Here is a 20775-nt window from a genome sequence, read left to right on the forward strand (position 1 = left end):
TAGATAGCAAAATTATATAAAAAAAAACTGTACAAAATAAACTTTGTAATAAAATGTGTAAACTGTACAAAATGTAGATATAATAATTTTGATTTACAAAAAAATATCACCAACATCCCGAATCAAAACCGAATTCTAAAAACATTTGGTCCCGCCAAATGACAAAAATTTCCTATCAAATACAAAAGCCTCATCAATCTGTTGAAAACCCAATAAGATATTGGGTGACAAGACCGAAAGAAAAAGACAGACCGAAAAAGAAAAGAAAAGAAAGACTGTGGTAGCAAGCAAATCTTTAAAGCATACTTCGAAAAGGAACATCTTCATTATTATGATATGAGAGTGTATCTGGTATAATATGTTTATAATTAATTAATATTAATTGAAAATTAAAACAAGGTCAACTTCACTTACTGAAAGCATTTATTCATAACTTTTACTTTTTTTTCACACTTTTGTTCCTACGGTTGTGAGATAGTTATATAATAGTACGTTTATTTTTTGTAATATTTGTTAGTAAATTTTGCGACTTGCGACAAACAGTGGTGTTTTATTTTGAATATAGAATTATAACTTGGGAATTGGAGGACTTATTTTCAGTATGTACTTTACACGAGTCACTCACTGCAACTGCAAACATTGTTAAATGTAAAGGTTTTAGCGCTTGTATGGAAAATAGTTTTGTAAATAACAAACTGCAATAATTGTGATTTACCGTATTTGAGTGAATGTGAGTGATCAGCATTAGATGCATGTATCATAAAGTAAGCAATATACTACAAATTTATAAGAATTGTATTGCCGATTACAGTATTGTAATTAGGATAGAATAACAAAATAAGAATACTGTTCATTTAAGAAACGTTTGTATTATTTGAATATACAAATTCTTTAAAAAAGCAATTGGTAAAGACAACTTTTTCCAAAATAAATGTTTGAAACTCAATTCGAAATAGTAGCTACCAATGCAATCTATAATGAACGAAACGATCGACATGATTATTGACAATATTTTAACATCTGTCGTTTAACGTTAAGATGACATCTGACACTTGACAGTTATTTGCACTTGTCCATGAACTACTGAACTACGAATATTGAGCAGCAATTTGTGATTTGAGTTTTGGTATCACGTCGTTGAAGTTCCATGTTTGCGTTAGTTCTAATATTTTCTAACTGCTAGCCAAGTTGCAAGCGGAAAATCGTTTGGTTACTAGTCGAGTGAAGTCGTGTTAAAAGTTTAAAAATGATCATTTATTAACGTAATATTTATTTGAGTTTCAATTCACAACGTCATTGTGTTAATTTACTACTGGTACCTACTTTTGTGTACGGATAAAATTGGTGTTATAATTTTTATTATAAATTTCCATTACACAAATCAGCACAATGGTGGAGGCTAGTAAGTTATGGTTTGAGAGCGCATGTAGTGCGTCCGATTGTCATACGTTAATTCATCCATGGACACCCAAATGCAGCGATGCAACTGCATCCATGTTACTCAGCTGTATAAAAGGGAGCTATAAATTCTATGCCATGGTTTACTTGGTAAGTCTTTTAGGATGTTATGGATAATGTGGTAAATTAATACTTTTGCATTTTTTAGTAGTACTGAATGATTATGATTCAATAGGAAAAAAATGTCAATTGATATGATACATCAAACTTATTTCTATGTACATATTGTTTTCACAAACTTGGAATTTCATATAAATAGGCAATAATCTAGAATATTATAAGTAAAAATTATAAGTATAATAAGTAAAAAAGTTATCTCATATCTATCAATTTATTTTTTGTTTAAACTGTTAATGCATCACTGTTCTAAAAAAATAGGTTTTCCTTAATCATTTATTTTTCAATAAGTGTATAATTTTATATAATGTTATTTGGTTTTTCCCATGCAATTCTCTAATCTTTATTTTGTAAATATATCTCTCTATAAACACACATTACTATTTTATATTTTATTTTGTTACTTTTTTACTTGTACTGTAATACTGTCTATTTTAAGATTTAATATTCATAATTGGCAATTGGTATAAGACATGCCATTTTATCTCATATCACTTTATTATCAGTAATGTGTGCAATGAGCATATTATCAATGTATGGATTAGATACAGTGTATAAAATTTGGATAAGTTTATACAAAATTAACTTTCACATAATGTTTTCCTTGTAGAGTTCTCATAAAAGGACCCTACATAATTTTTGATTCAACATCTATCACTGTTTAAAAATAAGTTAACATCTCATTATTAAATTGTACTGATGATCTTATTACATGCAGCAAATTTGTATTCTTTACCATTTAAACTTGGTGATAAAATCACCAAACATAATAAAGAAATATGAGTTAAATAAATAAGTATTATGATATAACTTTGTATATTTTTAACCCCACATTATGTTAAATGTAAATTCACAAAAACACATTTTTTTATTCAAAACTAAACTGTTGTACACTATCATAAATGTAAAGGCATCCCTTTTAATTTTTTTTTCAAGTGAAACTAAAGTTCAAGGAATGTCAATATAGTCTTTAACTTATGTCTTTTATACAGCATGATTGTATGAAATTTTATAATATTGATTTGTTTCAGATTCAAATATTAATGAAAGGCAAGAAACTAACTCAAAAGGAGGCTTTAGAACAATTTAAACTTTATTTGAAATCTGGCATCTTTGGTCTCACAGTGGGAAGTTCCTTTGTGACTTTGAATTGTATATTCAGGTATTCATTTATAAAATTTAAATATTTTTTGTGTTGCCTCAATGAAATGTTAATTAGCAACTTGTTTAAATGTTGTTAGGAATTGTACAGAAAGCCAAATTTTTAACTCTTTATGACTCATTAGCTGACCCAACAGACATTGTCCTTCCTTCACATGATTTGTCACATGTATGATGTTTAAATGACCTTTTAATTTTTTTTCATTTTGGCATACATAAAAGCTTTAGCTTTTAGCATTTATTCTATTTTTAAAACCTTACATAAGAGACCATCAAAAAAATATAGACAGTTATTGCTAGAGTTATGATACCAAATTAAATAATCTATTGATTATCAATATGGATGTAGAAGTTTGTCCAATTAAATTATGTTATTGCTGCTAGAATGTTAAAACTGTTAGATTATAAACTATTGTTATATAACAATGTTCACAATTTATACATCTGTTACTGTAAAAGACCGAACTGTCCTAAGGTTTTCCTAAGGATTTACGGAATATCTTAGGATTTACCAGTTTTTTATTTTGTTGAAAGGAAGCTATTCTTCAGTCAATTCTCGTACTATACAACAGTGCTTCTGCCATGCACAATCAGTGGGCTTGCGGTTTACTTTGAGCCTCCATACAGAAGAGTTATGGTTGTTAACTTGTTTGTTAACTTGGTGAGTATATTGTTAATACTGTTTCCTTATGGAGTTATTTTTCCTTATAGCTAACATAAATGTATTTATGTGCATAGATTAATTGGTATTAAGATATAAACGTTATAGCATTTCCACCGCATCCTTAACATGTGCGCGTAGAACCGAGGGGTCCTGGGTTCGATTCCAGGAGGGGACTCGAAAAGAAAGTCTCGACCTGGCAAGACACAAAAGGCTGTTCACCCACTTGGCTATAAAGAGAATCGATTAGAAACACAGAATTTCACTTTATTATTGGATTTCACTAGTTTAAAAGCTTGTATATGAAAATAAAGACATACTTTATCTGTCTAAATTCTGTTTAACAAGTGGATAATGGGCAAGTAAAGCTATATCAGATTAAGGACTTAGGAAATCTGAATCATTAGAGTGTATTTATGTTAATCTTTTTGCCTAAGGCCCTGACAGAAAACTATCTAATCTACTAAATAAGAAATCTAAGAATTATAATAATTCAAAATATTTTTTGTAATCCCTGTATCACTCATATTCTAAAGAATTTGACAAAATTGTGGATATATTGAAATGAAATATCATTAAAATTATTGTCTGAGACTATCTATTCTTCTATTTTAAATGAATAATTCAATTATGAGGTAGCAAATAATAATCAATCCAAAGTTCAAATTTGTAGTGTTGTGTGATAAATTGAACGTTACAAAAACAATGTGGTCAAATGAATTAAGATAAAAAATTGTCTATTAGGATGGATGTACGTTATGAATTAAAAGTGTTTCTAGTTCATATTTAAAACATGCAGTAAGGAGAGAGATTAGCAATGAAAGGTTATTTATAGTACATCAACATAATTGTTATACCATACTAAAAGATATGGAAATATATGATGTATGTTAATATTTATTCCAGACATAAATTGCTTAAAAGAAATATGAGTTTGTTCTTGTACCTCTACGGAAACGGAATCTTTATAGCATCACTTTTGGTGTTCGTCTGTCTGTAGACCTTTTTTTCATATTATGCTGATTATCATGTATAAGAAGGTAATATATACTGAACATATAGGTTTTCGAATACTGGATACGCACATTAGAAATGAAAGGATGGCTGCGGAGGTCGGCCGGACGAGAGACGCTCATCTTTATGTTGGGGAGTTCCCTCTTCTTCTATCTCATGAGGTTGGAGAGAGAGAACACTAAAAGGACTCCATTGTTTTGGTGAGTTACTTATTTTGCATGTTTCAGATTATATTGTATGTATATTCTAATGAGTGCTTTCAAAAGACGTGAAATACGTCTTTTTTTTTTTCATTTTTACCTACATTTTAAGGAAGCTCGAAGAAGCTCAAACGAGACAAAATGGATTTTTTCAATCCTATGATGATGTTGATGATGATGATAATGATGATGATGATGATGATTGTTATTTTTTCAAAGTTTGTAGATCGATTTCTCAGTCCATTATTTAATTTAATTTCGATTATTCTTTTTACTTACACTATTATACGTGGTCTTTGTGATAAAAATTAAATTTTACGACATTTGAAGTGTGTAAAACTAACGATAAACGAACCAATAATTGGTTTTTAGTAATTAGAAACCTTGAAGTTATTTCGATACTTAATCATTTATTTCCATGTACTTTCAATTGTATACTTAAAACTCTGCGATGAATGTATTAAAAACAATTACTTACTACATAAATTATTAAGAAATACATATAGATAAAAAAGACAACTTTTTTCGTTACGATTGTATTAAAATGTATTCCAACGAATCAAATAATATGTAATGTCAATTATTTTATATGAAATGAATACAAGTGCCGACGGACGAGTTTGATTAACATCCAAAAATTCTCAGTACGAGTTACTGTGAATTTTTGGATGCTAATTTAAGAAAGATGAAAAAAAAAGATTGAGATTCGTTCGATCGTGTTTTTAGATCGGGTAAATTTATACGAAACATGCAATCTAAATATCTACTAGATATATATCTTTAAATATAAACATTCAAGGCAGGCAGATAGGCACGGCAGATATGCCCATGTATGGCTGCCAATATATTTAATTTAAGTGCTTATATATTTAATTCTAGGTTTTTCACGCCTCCCAGAGTTTCGAAAGAGGTCGGTAAGCCCGTACAAGGTATTGAGGGCAGGAGCGATGCCTGTCCGCATAGAGGCCCGTGCAAGAATTATATTTTAAAGGTAATGTTGCCATTTGGAATGCGTTAATTGTATATATTATGCACCTTCTTAAATAATGTATTTTTTATGCTAATTAACGTTTAGTAGTTTTTGGTAGAAGTTGGGAGTATTTTGATTGGTTGCTAGCGGAGGTGGGAATTAGATTGAATCAACTAATTTCGTATAGAAAAATATCTGATGCAATTAGAATATCGGTGAATTTTTGAAACGCTTTCATTTAACTGTTTTATCATTTATTTTAGGACATTTTTATTTCGCTTGAATTTGGTAGGTTTTATCCCTTAAAAAAACTCGAAACACTAACAGTTGCGTACAAATAAGCTATAAATAACTGTGAACTATAATGTTTCTTTCCTTTACACATATAATATCATGCTGTATAATAATTAAAAAACATTGCCAGTGTTTAATTAATTGTGTTCTTATATAGTTTAAATTAGTTGGCAACGTATACATTGTTTGAAATCTAAATACATAATATACATATTGCTTCTGTAATTATTAGACGAAGTACGCGCTATTACACTTGTTATAATGTATGTATCATTTATATAAATCTACAAAAAAATTGTATCACACATTTATCGAAGGATTAACATTGACACGAAAAGTGAAACTTGTTTTATTTTTAGTACAATATTTTTTAGTACCTCGGGACTTGATCTCGAATGAATGAAACGGTTCTGCTGTTCGCAATTGCAACTAGAATACATATAACATCTTTACAAAAGCTCTATTTTGAACATGATATATTTTCCTGAAACTTCGTAATATTCTTGATATTATCTTGTTATTATGCGGGTAAATAATGTATGTCGTTTACGTCAATTAATTTCGATGTTTTACCTCAAATTATCCTCAAAATTCTGTATCTTATTCGCGTTGGTGTTTACGTTTAGTCAAGATCGATTTCCTCCATTCATTGCCTTATGTCTATTCTTTTGAACCGACTTCAAAAAAGGAGGCAGTTCACAATTCGACTTTATTTTTTGTGTCTGTTACCTCAAACTTTCCGACTGGGTAAACCGATTTTGATGATGCTTTTTATATTTTGAAGCTGGTGATTACCGTTTGGTCCCAATGAATTTGGTTCATTAGGTCTTATTCAGTCAATAAGTCAAAAATGGCGGCGGTTTAGTTTGTGTGTAAAAATAATTGTCTATGAAACAATGAATATTTATTGTAGATTGAACTCCTTTGAACTTTTTAATGGTAACGTATATTTGACTTAATCGTTAAGTAATTATTGCGTAGTATAAATAATTACTGCAATTCAGTGTAAAGGTCGACCCAAACTGTTGACTTTTGGTGACGTTAAGCATTCAGTATACGGCATTTGTTTTGTAACTAATTCATTATAATTATTTTTTTCTGAGCCGATTCATTATAATTATTGATTGAATAACCGTTTGTAGCGTTTCAAATCGGGCATTGTTAAGTTTTTGTCAAATAATAGTATAAATGACCTCTCAATATATTGGAACTGGAAATCTCACATGTATATTGGAACTATCAATAAGAAAAATTACTTATATGTCCACTAGTTCTTCCTTTACTCTTGAGAGTATCGTTTTTTTGTAAGATAATAAATGTATGTGACAGGACCGAAGAAGCTAGTCTAGAACAACAATATATTTCGGAACATTTTGTGATTATTTGAACCTATAATTTACAAAACGAATAATTTCCACAAATAGACTATTTAATTTTCTCGCAGATTCTGAAAAATGTAGCTTGAAATATTGATATTTGATATCATTATTTACCATTATTAGTATAAATAATACTATAAATACTATAATACTATTAATAAATAAATTAGAACGATTGTCCGTTACTTTTTCAATCAAAATTCACGATATGAGATTCAGGATAAATTTTCTTATAGTTTTTACATCATTGAGTATCTTAAAAAAAAACTTTAACGTGTGGTACTAAGGACTATTCAAGTATGTCACTCTGTACGAAAGTTCTTACCAAAAATCGTTTAGTTCGCGCAATTTGGCGCGTTTCGATGCCCATCTATTTCGAGAACGCGTCCTTAAACCGATATGTTATGTTATAATAGTACATGTGGCAAACAAACCTTTGAGGCATCTGTGGCATACTTCAGAATATCAATGACATCATATTATCGAAGTTATCATATTGGTTAAGTATTTTATTGATAAGAATTAAGCCTACATATTAAAAGTTACAGTGCTTGTTAAGTACTAGTCAACATTTTTGTATAAAATATGTAAATTATTTAAAAAAGTACATGTGTTTCGATCGAGTATTCCAATAACAATAGCTGTGGTCTCATTATCAGGCCGTCTTCATTTGGGGAATATACGATCAGAATATTATAGATATGTCCAAAATGTGTTCATTCAAATATATAACATAAATTCTTATAAATGCTATCCTGCTAGGAAAATAATAACTATGAATAATTATCACACATTCTAGTCTAAAAATTCTATCCACTATGAAATCAGTGGGCGTGTAATAGACATTGTTTTTAGAAACCCACTTGCAAGAAAAGTGTGGCGGTTTACTGTTATTTTTTGTTTCAACCGACGTTCCAAAAACAAGGGAGGTTTTCGATTCGAAACTTTTTTTTTATTTATCATATATTATTTTATTGAAATGTTATTTTATTTGGTTCTTTTATGTATTTCCAGGGTGCGGCACAACTGTTCGGCGTGGGATGCTTGATGACAATGCTCCGTACGATCCTGCCCAGAATATTGACGCCGAGTAAAGCGCTTAAATCGCTGAAATTCTCCCACCTCAAGCTGGGCTTGTTCTTTGGTGGATATATTGGTATTTATAGGGTAAGTGTTTTTTTTGCCTAGAATCATTTGAACGTGTGAAAAAACATTTCAATCCTTATGTATTTATGTATGTAAGTGTTTTTTGTTTCTTGTATTTGCTTGTTGTGTTGAACAAATAACAAACACATATAAGGAGCTATTATCAATTTTCGTCAATTCAGACTTATCTTTATTATGTATTACTAGCTTTATGCCCGCGGCTTCTCCCGCGGAGTCCAATACTCAGTGGAGTGGGAGTGAGGTACTAGTACGGTAAAAAGTCTTGCTACTCAAGCCTTTACCTAGCCTAGCATAGCCTCCTAACTGCCCCTAGACACAATAATCACAAAATCGCATAAGTTACCTTCCACGTCTCTACGAAGCGATTTTGTTCAACAACAAACAATATAAAAACTTTCATTTATGTTATTAGTAAGGATAATATATGCATAAATTCGTTAAATGAGCTTCTGTTATAGTTTCGCTTATATTGCGCATGCGGCGCTATAAACAAAGGATGTTTACCTTTATAGTTGTTATACCAAACTATGATTCTTTGATCTGACGTGAGAGTTTAGTTTGAGCTTCGAATAACAAATACCTGCACAATCCGGCAAACGATAATTAGAGAAATTATTATTCTCTATTTGAGAATTAAGGTATTCCAAATTTTTTCTTAATTTTCTAGATTTATCGTTTATTATTAGCCGACGTCCCAAAAACGACGGACGACTTCTTTATTCAATGGGTTTTCTACCGATTGTCGTGAATGTTTTTAAAATCTAGGAGTAGGCACATCCTGATCGTGACCTAGATCGTGACCTATTGTAGAAAATTATTACTCATGTCTATCTCGCTGCAGTTTTGTAATGTTTTCCCGCTCTTAAAGTGGATATGCCGTTGTTGTTAAAAGTGTAGGACGTTCCCTACACTTTTACTTTACTACTTCTACTACTTTACTTTTCAAATTCTATTACGCTTTTATTAGTTAGTAAATTCGTTCTATTATTTTCCCTTTTTTCTAGATTTATTTTAATAATCCCAATAACAGTTATTTTGCCTTTCATATTGTATTGTTTTTTTTTCAGTTGGTGGTGTGCATCCTATGTAGGGCTACGGGTAAAGATAGCGCTTTGTACGCGGCGCCGGCTGGCTTTTTAGCGGGGGCTGCGTTTAGGGCTTCGCCCTCGCTGCCGATAGCGCTCGCGCCAATCACGTCTTCCTTGCAGGTTGGTTGGATATTGGATATGCTTAGATAAATTTTGTATGAAAACATTATAATGAAGTATGAAATTTGTATGTGTGTGGAGGTGCATTGTATAATCACCTTATTGTATGATTAAATGTGATAAACACATAAACTCTATGCTAAAACTTCCAAATGTTTGTTAATCTATGAAAATTACGTTATTGGACCGATTTTGTTGCAGTTAGCAAAAGTATTGCCCACTTTAAAGTGATTAGGTACCAAAAATTTATTGACTATGGAAATAAAGAAATGGACTAGAAAGGACAAGGAAGACTCCCCCCCCATACATCTTTCACGCTACTTGTATTCGCATACACTTGAAACCGATCTTCCAGAGGGAATTCCCCGGTGCGAGCTGGCCCACTACGCGCCGAAACGTGCTCGTCTCCCACATAAAAAAAATTAGAAAAATAATAAATAAAGATATAAATAAATAATTCCAGATACTAACATCGTGGGCGTACCAGAAGGGCATGATACCGGAACAGTGGCCGCTCGTGGAGCTGCTGTACTGCGTGTGTCAGGGGCTGCTGTTCCACGCGCGGGTCATGCACGAGGACGTGTGCCCCAGATATATTGTGAACTTGATGCACACTGTTACTACTAATAAGTGAGTTTTTTTGCAGTTTTTTTTCACGTAATATGCGCACGGTGAGTTTCCTAAGTGAGGTTTTTTATCCTTTTTTTTTGTATACAAGTTTGTCTAATCTAGACTAACTTGTATACAAAAGGCCCATATCCTTTTCCTTACCCTTCCCAATCCTTTCCTTATTCCTCTCGTCAATCCTTTCTTAATCCCTTCCCAATTTAAAGTCAGCAATCCATTTGGAGAGGCGTAAGGTCTCCAATTGACCTTACGCCTCTCCAATTGTCACGGGCGGTGGTAGCGCTTACCATCAGGCGACCCACCAGCTCCATTGCTGACTATGGCATTAAAAAAAACACTGGTTATAAGGTTATAATGCTTAAGATATACCGTTACTACTCACTATTAACAAATGAGACCAACTAAATTTTTAGTTTTATAGGCTTAAAATATTTCAAAAATCGTTTGTCTGTAAAGTCGTTGTACAGACGATAGTTGAACGTGACAACCGATCGTGCCTCTCTGTCGCTCGTTCCGCGCTCTCGCTTGCACTTCAAGCCTTACATGAAACGCCTCAGAGTGAGGTAACGCCGCATGAGTCATGTTTTTTCGTGTGTGCAGCCGTGCGGCTCAATCGAATTATGAGACGTTGTCACGTCAAGATCTTTTAAGGATAGAGAAATATCGAACGTATTTTTATTATATTAAAATGTTTAATTCTTCTGTTTCAGAGCGGACGAAATCCAAGGTGCTTTTATTCAGAAAATCTTAGCGTACAGCAGCGCTATCTGAGTAGTTAGTGAATATTAGTGCAATTGCCACAAGTAGTCATACAAAGTAATGTAATGTGCGCACGCGCCGTGCAAATCTGTGATTTTAAGTTATTACATTAATTACTAGGGGTTGGATGTTTTTAGGATTTCTATGGTTCTGACAGTTCTCTTATTGAATCGTTCATTTCGTTTATTGAAAACTAGTTACTCGCTCTGACTCCAACCGGACAATACCCAACAAAGTGAAGGCCATTTAGGTACGTTTAGTCGTTTTTACTTCTACTACAAAAAAGATTGATGCCTTATAATTGGATTAGATAATCGCATTCTAAATTTAAAAAGGTGTAACATAAGCATGTGATAATTATATAATTAAGTTTAAAAATATATAGGTTTTTGCAAAAGTCGACTGAGCATTGGTTTGCTATACCATCGGTGGTACATCCTGTATAATACTCGATGGTAATACGATAAATATTATGGTGATTTAAGAGAACCGTTTGATATAACCATAAAGCTTAAAATTATATCGCAAATAATTAATTTATGGATGGCGTCATGGGTATAGGTTTAATTATTTTAATTCGAATTTTTGTACAATGGGTTTGACTTACATAGATTTAAGGTACAAATGAAATCGATTCGTAGTGTTATTTGAAAATTCATGAATCGTTAATTTAATATGGGGAAATAAGATATCGTGTTGAAACGTATAGCAATAAAAACGAACGTTAAATATTATAATCTGTACTTAGAAATGTTTTTGCACCTTATGAAATATAATCGAATTAAATACGATCAAATAGCACACAGTACATAGGTATTACATAAAAAGCATGTATTTGAAAATTAAGAAAAAAGCAACGAAAAAAAAATTATATTGCGTTTTACGTTATCGTGGTCTTAATTTAAGCATTTGAGATATATTTTGAATATTTTAAATTGAAAATATCCTGTTGTATCAATTATATATGTTATACCCGATTAAATTATTGTTTTCATTGGCAATGCAATGGCAAAATAATCATTGTGGGTATAAAAACACACACAAATGTGAAGGACACAGTATAATTTACATAATGTATAACTGTCTTCTATAGATAGGCCAACGAAACGAGGTAGAGAATGTAAAGAACCTTTCAAAGGTGGAAACACTGAAGTAACTTGACATTTTCAATTGATATTTGGTTTTCAATGTAAGAAACAGTGAAACATTAAGAAAAAGTGTAACAGCTTAATAACAATTACTAAGAATTTTATTAACACGATCTTAACAAACTTGGAGACAGAGCGATCTATCTTCTACCTGCTTAAATGACAGAAGCGTCTGACGCACCGAATGTACTTGACTTCTACAAACGCACGTAATATAGTTCTATCACAATACAGACATTGACAGAGATATTGCATACGAAATACTATATTCAGTGATAACAGATCGCAATCGCAGTGTCACTTGTTAACTGTCAGATTGTTTACAATATCTGTCTCCTCTCGTTGGCCTTTAGTATTCTGCATGTATACCTCTCTCTTTTCATAGTAAGAATTAAGATTTTTGGTGAAACTTTTTATTTAATTGTACTTTTGGTTTGAATGGTTTTAAATTAAGTTATACCATAGGCAATAAAATACAATTACAGAGAAATATGTTCTTAAGGGTTTTCCATTGTAAATTCATTCCGTTGTATGATTTATAAGGATATTTATATTTGTATTGAATTATCGCAATCTAAGAAACAGTGCACAAAAAAAGTTGTTTTTAGAACGATTCATATCAAAGTGACGCACGCGAATACAGAACTTACCATGTTGTAAATACGATATATTGTCATATGCATTTGATACCTGCTTTTGTTTGTGCAACAAGATCGCTTTAATCGAATGATTGACATTGATGTTTGCGCCTGTATTAGAACTAAAAATATCTGTTATAATAGGTTATTATAGAAAACTAATATGAAAAATTTGGGATGCCCCTTGGGCACACGAAACCGAAAGAATAGAAGAAATTCGATTACTGAGGTGGGAGCACGGTGGCCGAGAGGTCGGGCGTTGCCACGGTACGGCAAAAGGCGTGGGTTTGAATCCCGCCTCATGATGGATTTTTTCTATTTTATTTAAATTTTTCAATATAAATATTGTTCTCATTCTTCTGCATATTTAACTATTATGACAAATAAATACGTGACCATTCAGTGTTAAGTTTAATACGATTTAAAATGGATTTTTTGATTTAAAGTATACGGTGTAACTGATATTTTTTTAGTTCTATATTTGACATATAATTTCCTGAATTGTTACAAGGTAATTTACTGAATGTATTTTTATTAATTTATGTTTTTAAAGTTGTGAGGCATTATTTAGGCTAGTATCTACTGGATTTGATTACCATTTATTATTGTTATATTTTTGGATTAAATGATTTTTGTATGGCTATGCGTGTATTATTGCGTCACCTCTATATATTTTCAATCATATTATGTTATATTTGAATGTTATTTGAATAATTATATTTTAGTTATTATTGAAAGTATAAGTATTTTGTAATTTAAATAAAGAAAATCCGAAAGTTAATGTTTAAATGCCGAAGAAAATATTTAAATAGAAGAACTACTACGTATCTGTACTTTCTAGTTAAATAAATATTTTCTACAAAAAAAGGACACTGGCGTTCCAGGGTGGTACCCAGCAAACAAATAAATCACGCCAATCTGTTTAATATTCATGATGTTATAAATAATTTAATAATTGACAATAACATTCTTATAATTTTGAAAGCGCCAAGCCAAGTTAGTTGTTCGTTCATTTATTAGTTATCAACCGTTGTTCTAATCAATCTCTTCGACTCTAGGTCCCGCAGACCTCGCAGACCTGGCGCAGCTAGGTCCTCCCACCACACCATGTAGCTTCATCATTGACGATTGGCAAACAGCCTGCGCTTTCTTCAATTGCTCTTGTAACTCTGTAGTTGATGCATCAGGATGACTTTCAAGCCATTGCAGTTGGTTTGAACATTCCGTCATAACTTCGCTTTTTTCGCTGTCGGTTAAACGATTTCCAGCGGTTTCGACTGCCTGTTAAAGAATTATAGATACACAATATTGCATAGACTAGACTTTCTTAATTGGTTTTGGTGACGTTTGTTCCTAATAAAACTCTATATTTTTCATACCGAATCAACTGACTTGATTTGACTTGAAAAGCCATTTACGTATTATCTAAACTCTAAATTCAACTTACAGCCTTACATCCGAAGAGATAGCTTTCAAGTTGATTACGAATTTCCACTCGGTTCCTTATTGCTTCGTCTTCCTCTTTATACTTTTCAGCATCGTGCAGCATTTTCTCGATATCGGTTTTGTTGAGCCGCCCCTTGTCATTGGAAATGGTGATGCGTTCAGAGCGACCGGTGCTTCGGTCTTCGGCGCTTACATTCAGGATTCCATTTGCGTCAATGTCAAATGTAACCTGAAGGATTTCATAATTGTTCTATATTTCATTCCATAAAATTCATCAATTCTACTAATTTATAATAAACGTGAAAGTTTTTAAGGATGGATGCATGGGTATTTTTTACTGTTTCCAGCATAAATAGCGAATCGGATGTATATGAAATTTGTTTCACATTTAGTTTGTATAAGCACATAGGCTTCTTAATACCCGGACACCGCACGAATACGCAGGTGCCAACTAGCATTTTATGCAAAAGTGACTGAAAATCTTACTTCAATTTGTGGTACTCCTCTAGGTGCTGGCGGTATACCAGTAAGGTTGAATGTTCCTAATAAGTTGTTATCGCGAGTCATGACTCTTTCTCCTTCATACACCTTAATTAAATTTGATGGCATCTTATTAGTTTTATTTATTCGTAGCTATATATTTAACAGTATTATATTTATCAAACTAGGTTATTAATTTTCATTGTTTTACTTTAAAATTAGTACTTTATTAAATTAATAACTCAATTAATAGTTTGATATAAAACTACCTCGGGGAAGCTTACCTGTATCGTTACTGCCGGTTGGTTATCAGCATAGGTCGAGAATGTCTTTTTCTGAGCTATAGGTATCCTAGTATTTCTCTCAACCAATTTTGTCATCACCCCTCCAGCGGTCTCTATGCCTAAAGATAATGGTGTAACGTCCACTAATAATACTTCCTGAAGACGCTCGTCTTTCGATCCAGTAAGAATAGCTGCTTGAACTGCTGCTCCATAAGCTACTGCTTCGTCAGGATTAATTGATAGATTTAAGGTCTTTCCACCGAAAAAGTCCTTGAATATGAAAAATATGATATTGTAAATAGTTGATCACACAAAATGGAATATTTCAGCAGAAGTTACAAATAAAATCAAATCAAAATTATATTATCAGCAGATAGCGGAGAAGACAAACTTAATATTTCACGAAATAATTAGGGGTTACCTGTAATAATCTTTGTATCTTGGGTATTCGAGTGGAACCTCCAACCATGACTACATCGTGGATCTCTCTAGTGTGTAGTCCTGCATCTTTAAGTGCTCTCTCAACAGGTCCTAATGTTTGTTTGAATAAATCTGAACACAGTTCTTCAAATCGCGCCCTGGATATTTTTGAATAAAAATCGATGCCCTCATGAAGAGCATCTACTTCTATACTCGCTTCAGTACTAGACGATAGTGTTCTTTTTGCTCTTTCGCATGCTGTTCTCAAACGCCTAACAGCTTTGGGATTTTCTTTTATATTCTTCTTGTATTTGCGATCAAATTCAGCACTAAAATGATCAACCATTCGGTTATCGAAATCTTCTCCGCCTAAATGTGTGTCCCCAGCGGTTGATCTCACTTCGAAAAGGGATCCTTCAGAAATTTGTAAAATAGACACATCGAATGTTCCTCCACCAAGATCGAATATTAGTACATCCTTTTCGCCTTTAAGGTTTTTGTCTAGGCCGTAAGCGAGCGCGGCTGCTGTTGGCTCGTTTATAATTCTGAGAACATTTATACCAGCTATAATACCGGCGTCTTTAGTGGCTTGGCGTTGAGAGTCATTGAAATAAGCAGGCACAGTAATCACTGCGCTTTTGACAGCTCCGCCGAGATATGTTGATGCAATATCTTTCATCTTCGTCAAAACCATCGAAGATATTTCTTCCGCAGAAAACTTTTTCTTTTCTTTTTTATATTCAACGACTATTTTTGGTTTGCCACCGTCAGAAATAACTTCAAACGGCCAATGTTTTAAGTCTTGTTGAACGGTCGGATCATCAAATTTACGGCCAATCAGTCGTTTTGCATCGAACACAGTATTATTCGGGTTCATGGCTATCTGTATAGTAAATGAAAATATTATGGCATATAAAATGTCTTGTGAATATATTAGCACATTCTCATAATATACCTGATTCTTTGCAGCATCACCAATAAACCTTTCAGTTTCAGTGAAAGCGACGTAAGACGGCGTGATTCGGTTCCCTTGATCATTTGCTATAATTTCAACTTTACCATGCTGGAACACCCCAACGCAAGAGTACGTTGTACCCAAATCTATGCCTACAGCTGGCACTCCCATGATTGACTAGGGAAGAATATAACTAGTAATAAAATGCCTAATAAATGGCCTAAACACATTATATGTTTAGTACAATCGATAAGATACGTTACTATAATAGATTTCGTATCTCCTTTGTATTTCTTTCGGGTTGAACATCCATAAAGAGAATTTTCTAAAATAGGTTTCGTATCTCGGTGTGTTGGGTAAAAGTAACGAGAGACGATATCGCTCAAGTGAAAATTGTTTCACAGTAATGAAACCCAACTATAAGAATCTGGTTACAATTTTATTTTGCAAGTGTTTTTCATGGAACCTATTTTTTTTTGATAAATATAAAATAAAAAAAAATGTCATAGCCATTTGTGCTTTAATTGGCACTGCAAGATTTATGTTTCATATTTAATATTTCATCGTCTAGAAAAAAGCCTAGGAAAGAGGTAAAAACGTTTCGCTATATGTTTATAAATTTGTATATTTCTGTAATTAACCTATTGTATTATATACATACAGATAAACATGATATATCAATACTCCTAATAACATAAATGTTCTAAATTTATACACCAATGAAAATACTCTTACACAAGTATTAACAATCCTTGAATGAAGTTTCTCGAACTGCAGTTACTAGTGCGATAAGGGCACTTTGTGAAAATATCATGAAATTTTCTGGGTCGTATTATTTTACTGCGACAAAACTAAGTCAAGATATCGATCAACAGTTCCACGATTTTATATAAAGCCCATAAACATTTGCTGCTTACCTATTATGAGTTCTTAATACTGCTGAACGAATGGTTTCATTTTATTTCCTTTGGTCTGGCTGAAGAGAAAACTTTAAAACTGTTTGATGCACTACATGTCTTTAATTGGATTCTATGTAAATAAATTTGTATAGAATTTTTTTTTTTCAAAACATGTTACAAAGTTGTGTATAAAAAGTAAACAATTACAGTTTTGACATCGTCATTGTCATGTGATTGTGACATACATAAAATAAAAAAATATATTGGCTAGAATCCTTTTTGAATGGTCAACTTCTTTATTACTTCCTATGACAAGTTATTTCAATAAGGTTTCAATTATGCTAAATTAATACCAGCAAATATTTAATTCAATAAATAAAACAGTACGCCAAATATAATTTTCCTCTTTACTTTGTTCGAAGCACTGGTTAAAAGTTAATATGAAAGTGTGAGTTATGATAAAGAGTAAAAACACATTTTCTTCCTTCAGCAAACGACATAAATCGTAAACTGTGGGCGATCGGTCTCAATGGATAGAAGGGCTCTCAGCCTGAGTGCCTTCTGTTGTGAGCTTAAATTGCTTCAGCCTTTCGATAAGTAAATAGTCTACATTAATTGCTATTGGTTGGGAACGTGTGTCATTATGTGCCAAGTTTGGATTTACTTATGCGAAACGACCATTTAATTATGAGTCTAGATATCTTAATAAATATAAACAATTCATTTTGATATATCATTTCCTCAATAATTTTTTCTTTTATTAGTACTATTTAAAAATTGCTTTATTCTTAATATAATGTTCATACCATTTATTATAATTGAATTACATTATTTACATATTTTTTGAACAGTAAAATCATATGAAAATATATCATCATTTTCAAAAGTCAGCTACCTTGTTACAGGAAAATAAAACCTCATTAAGACCTCTAAATTTTATTTTCTACTCTGTTACATTTTATAATACCCTTAAATCTACTTATCGTTTGCCCTTTTTCTTCTTTTTATTGAAGTCAGGGGGATGGAACCCTCTTGCCTGCAGCAATTCCTGAACGTTATGGCAAGCGTAATACACGTTATCCATTGCTGCATCAGTTAGCATGTCGACATTACATCTGCCTTTTGCCTTGCCTTTCTTAACTCTTGCACCACCTTTTTTGCCTTTTTTCTTGTCACCGCCTTCCTCTTTTTCTTTTTTCTTGCCTTTACCTTTACCAGCCATTTTGCGTTTATTTTGGTACGGTCGTTAGGGAGTATTGATTTATTGTTTGCGTGGTTGCTAATGCATAAAATATGTATAGTGAATACTTAGATAAGTATACTTATGTAGGTATGCTTGAAAAAATTTTCGTATAAAAGTTTATTTCTCTGGCCTGTGCTGATGGCTTAAAATAAAAATACTTCAAAATAGATTGTTAATAAGAATAAGGGGGGTCGAACTCCTCTATAGTCTAGATTAGTTTACTTGATAATAAAGTACCTACTAGGATATAGGGAATTAAGAAAGTTAAGATGAAGTACCAATTTAATTTTCATCTTCATACAGCCCATATATGTTGCCACTGCAAGAACACCGGCCTCTTATAAGGTTTGAAGCCATAATTCAGCACACAGGCCAGGTGCGGGTTCGTAGATGTCGAATGTTGTCGAACTTTTGTTTCTTCCTCATGCCGGTTTCGTCACGATGTTTTCCTTCACCGTTTCGAGCAGTGGTGATGTGAATAAAGTGCAGTTAAATAAAAAATATATATGTATATTTCTGCACGCTCGTCCGGTCTCGCATAAGTCGATATTGACTTTTAAGTCCGAAGTCCTCACCACTATGCCACCACCGCTCAATTAATTTTTTGATTATAGATAAATTATATTCTTTTTCTTTGTATCTTTATGTAGTTTGGTTTGATTCCATAGAATAAATATAAGTACAAAATGCAGAGTGATAACAATAACACACAAAAAGAGACAAAATTAGTTAAAATTTTTATTTCAAAAATATAGTTTACAGCTTATTCGCTGCGTTCTTTAAATGCAACTGAGGTCAAAAACATCATTGACAAAGTAATATTAATGTATAAAAATATAAATATTAATAATTTGAATAAAGACAAATACATAAAGTAGTGATCATTAACTTTTTAGCATTTACTATATCGTTACAAATTTACAAATTGATAAAAATCAAAACATCTCAACGAACCATTTTTTCTTAAGTACACAAATATCATTTAAACATTACAACTGATAATTTAAAAGTATTTATTTGATATTAAATAATGGATCTCTTATAATATGTTCGACTTCCGCGCGATGTAACACAGGAGCGCCCACCGCGGGAGTTGCGGCCTCTCCTCGACCAGAGTAAATAAGCTGTATGAAATATATACATATTACGATATATGCTTATAAAGTTATATTTTAAAAGAAATAACAGATTTTGAAATGAATGTCAGTCATATGTATCCAAGATTTAGTTTTTAATAATCCGTTACAGAACGTGATCTGGATGGAGGGATATTATTTTTTTAATAGAGTTGGTTAGGGAGCTGGCAGTTAGGCCTCTGCAAATGGATTGCCAACTTTAATAGACGAGGGATAAGGAAAGGATTCATCGAGGGAATAAAGAATGGGACTGGGAAGGGTAAGGAAAAGGATACAGGACGAATTTGAAGTATTTTCTTCATTTATTTCATTATAGTACAGTAAATAAAGAATAGATTATTTGCATTCGACACACTCAATAACCTGTGTAAACTACTGAAAATAAATTACTAACTTATAAATGCGAAAGTATATAAGGATATGTGTGTTTGTTACTCTTTCACGGAAAAACTACTGAACCGTTCATTGCAATAATAAAATTTGTTACCTAGACTGCTGGAATAACATACAGGCAAATTTTTATCCCGATATTCCTACGGGATACGGACTTATGCAGGTGAAACCGCGGGGCGCAGCTAGTTAATTATATTTCTATATTTTCATACTGTCTAATGTCTATAAGATTGTTGTAACAATAAAATTATGAATACTTACCTTTTTCCCTAAAAGATTTTCGAAGCGAGGCTTAATGAAGGACCAAGCGCCCATGTTTCTGTGCTCCTCTTGACTCCAAATGAATTCTGAAACAATAATAGCGTAATGTAGGGAAATAAGCAAATTTTGCTTTTTATGAATTATTTGTTGAGAATACGGATTGAGTTTGTAATGGCTAAGATTGTATTATGATGTGCTATATTCTATCTACTATATAAAAATAAGTCAGCTTTTCCTTCCTGACGCTATAACTCCAGAACGCACGAACCGATTTCCACGGTTTTGCATTCGTTGGAAAGGTGAGGGCTCCCGGGCTCCGTGAGGTTTATAGCAAAGAAAATTGGCGAAACAGAGTTCGCCGGGTTTGGTAGTTTCTTATAACATTTAAATATCAAATTACTATTTAGTTAATATAACGTTTAGAAATGGAAAAGCGAAGTACATTAGAGTGATTAAG

General features: G+C 32.3%; 4 protein-coding genes across 5 annotated transcripts in view; 1 reads left to right on the forward strand and 3 right to left on the reverse strand.

The window, feature by feature from the left end:
• The first annotated feature begins 1084 nt into the window (after positions 1–1084).
• Positions 1085–13444, forward strand: LOC119836524 (transmembrane protein 135-like). The gene is made up of 9 exons (XM_038361901.1): positions 1085–1548; positions 2607–2737; positions 3271–3397; positions 4460–4611; positions 5491–5602; positions 8269–8421; positions 9489–9629; positions 10093–10259; positions 10967–13444. The coding sequence occupies exons 1-9, from the start codon at positions 1390–1392 to the stop codon at positions 11025–11027; spliced, it is 1203 nt and encodes a 400-aa protein (XP_038217829.1). The 5' UTR covers positions 1085–1389; the 3' UTR covers positions 11028–13444.
• Positions 13445–13834: 390 nt separating this feature from the next.
• On the reverse strand, positions 13835–18507 carry LOC119836038 (heat shock protein 68-like). Of its 2 annotated transcripts, XM_038361233.1 has the most exons (7): positions 18495–18507; positions 16387–16550; positions 15433–16314; positions 15012–15281; positions 14734–14835; positions 14249–14476; positions 13835–14082 (listed from the first exon to the last, which is right to left on the reverse strand). In XM_038361233.1, the coding sequence occupies exons 1-7, from the start codon at positions 18505–18507 to the stop codon at positions 13837–13839; spliced, it is 1905 nt and encodes a 634-aa protein (XP_038217161.1). In that variant the 3' UTR covers positions 13835–13836. The 2 variants fall into 2 exon arrangements, with proteins under 2 accessions (XP_038217161.1, XP_038217172.1); XM_038361244.1 differs by lacking the exon at positions 18495–18507 and having other exon boundaries at positions 13835–14078; positions 14245–14476; positions 16387–16557.
• LOC119836042 (small lysine-rich protein 1) lies at positions 18240–18524 on the reverse strand. Its single transcript, XM_038361256.1, has one exon. The coding sequence runs from the start codon at positions 18505–18507 to the stop codon at positions 18265–18267; it is 243 nt and encodes an 80-aa protein (XP_038217184.1). The 5' UTR covers positions 18508–18524; the 3' UTR covers positions 18240–18264.
• Positions 18525–19256: 732 nt separating this feature from the next.
• Positions 19257–20775, reverse strand: part of LOC119836037 (probable 2-oxoglutarate dehydrogenase E1 component DHKTD1 homolog, mitochondrial) — a 29869-nt gene continuing 28350 nt past the window's right edge. The window contains exons 19-20 of the mRNA XM_038361217.1: positions 20319–20404; positions 19257–19652 (exon numbers count right to left, since the gene is read on the reverse strand). Of these exons, the coding sequence (XP_038217145.1) occupies positions 19542–19652; positions 20319–20404 (197 nt within the window). The 3' untranslated portion in view covers positions 19257–19541. The remainder of the gene's footprint in view (positions 19653–20318; positions 20405–20775) is intronic.

The sequence above is a fragment of the Zerene cesonia genome, chromosome 3, assembly GCF_012273895.1.
Source record: "Zerene cesonia ecotype Mississippi chromosome 3, Zerene_cesonia_1.1, whole genome shotgun sequence".
In the NCBI taxonomy this organism is placed as follows: Eukaryota; Metazoa; Arthropoda; class Insecta; order Lepidoptera; family Pieridae; genus Zerene; species Zerene cesonia.

Bases quoted from the DNA above. Each gene is read 5' to 3' on its own strand.
- LOC119836524 (XM_038361901.1), top strand. From the start codon at position 1,390: ATGGTGGAGGCTAGTAAGTTATGGTTTGAGAGCGCATGTAGTGCGTCC. The intron at 1,549-2,606 runs GTAAGTCTTTTA...GATTTGTTTCAG, and splicing joins TCTATGCCATGGTTTACTTG to ATTCAAATATTAATGAAAGG. The intron at 5,603-8,268 runs GTAATGTTGCCA...ATGTATTTCCAG, and splicing joins GCAAGAATTATATTTTAAAG to GGTGCGGCACAACTGTTCGG.
- LOC119836038 (XM_038361233.1), bottom strand. The intron at 16,315-16,386 runs GTATATTATGAG...TTTACTATACAG, and splicing joins GTGATGCTGCAAAGAATCAG to ATAGCCATGAACCCGAATAA. The intron at 14,836-15,011 runs GTAAGCTTCCCC...AATTTAATTAAG, and splicing joins AACCGGCAGTAACGATACAG to GTGTATGAAGGAGAAAGAGT.
- LOC119836042 (XM_038361256.1), bottom strand. From the start codon at position 18,507: ATGGCTGGTAAAGGTAAAGGCAAGAAAAAAGAAAAAGAGGAAGGCGGT.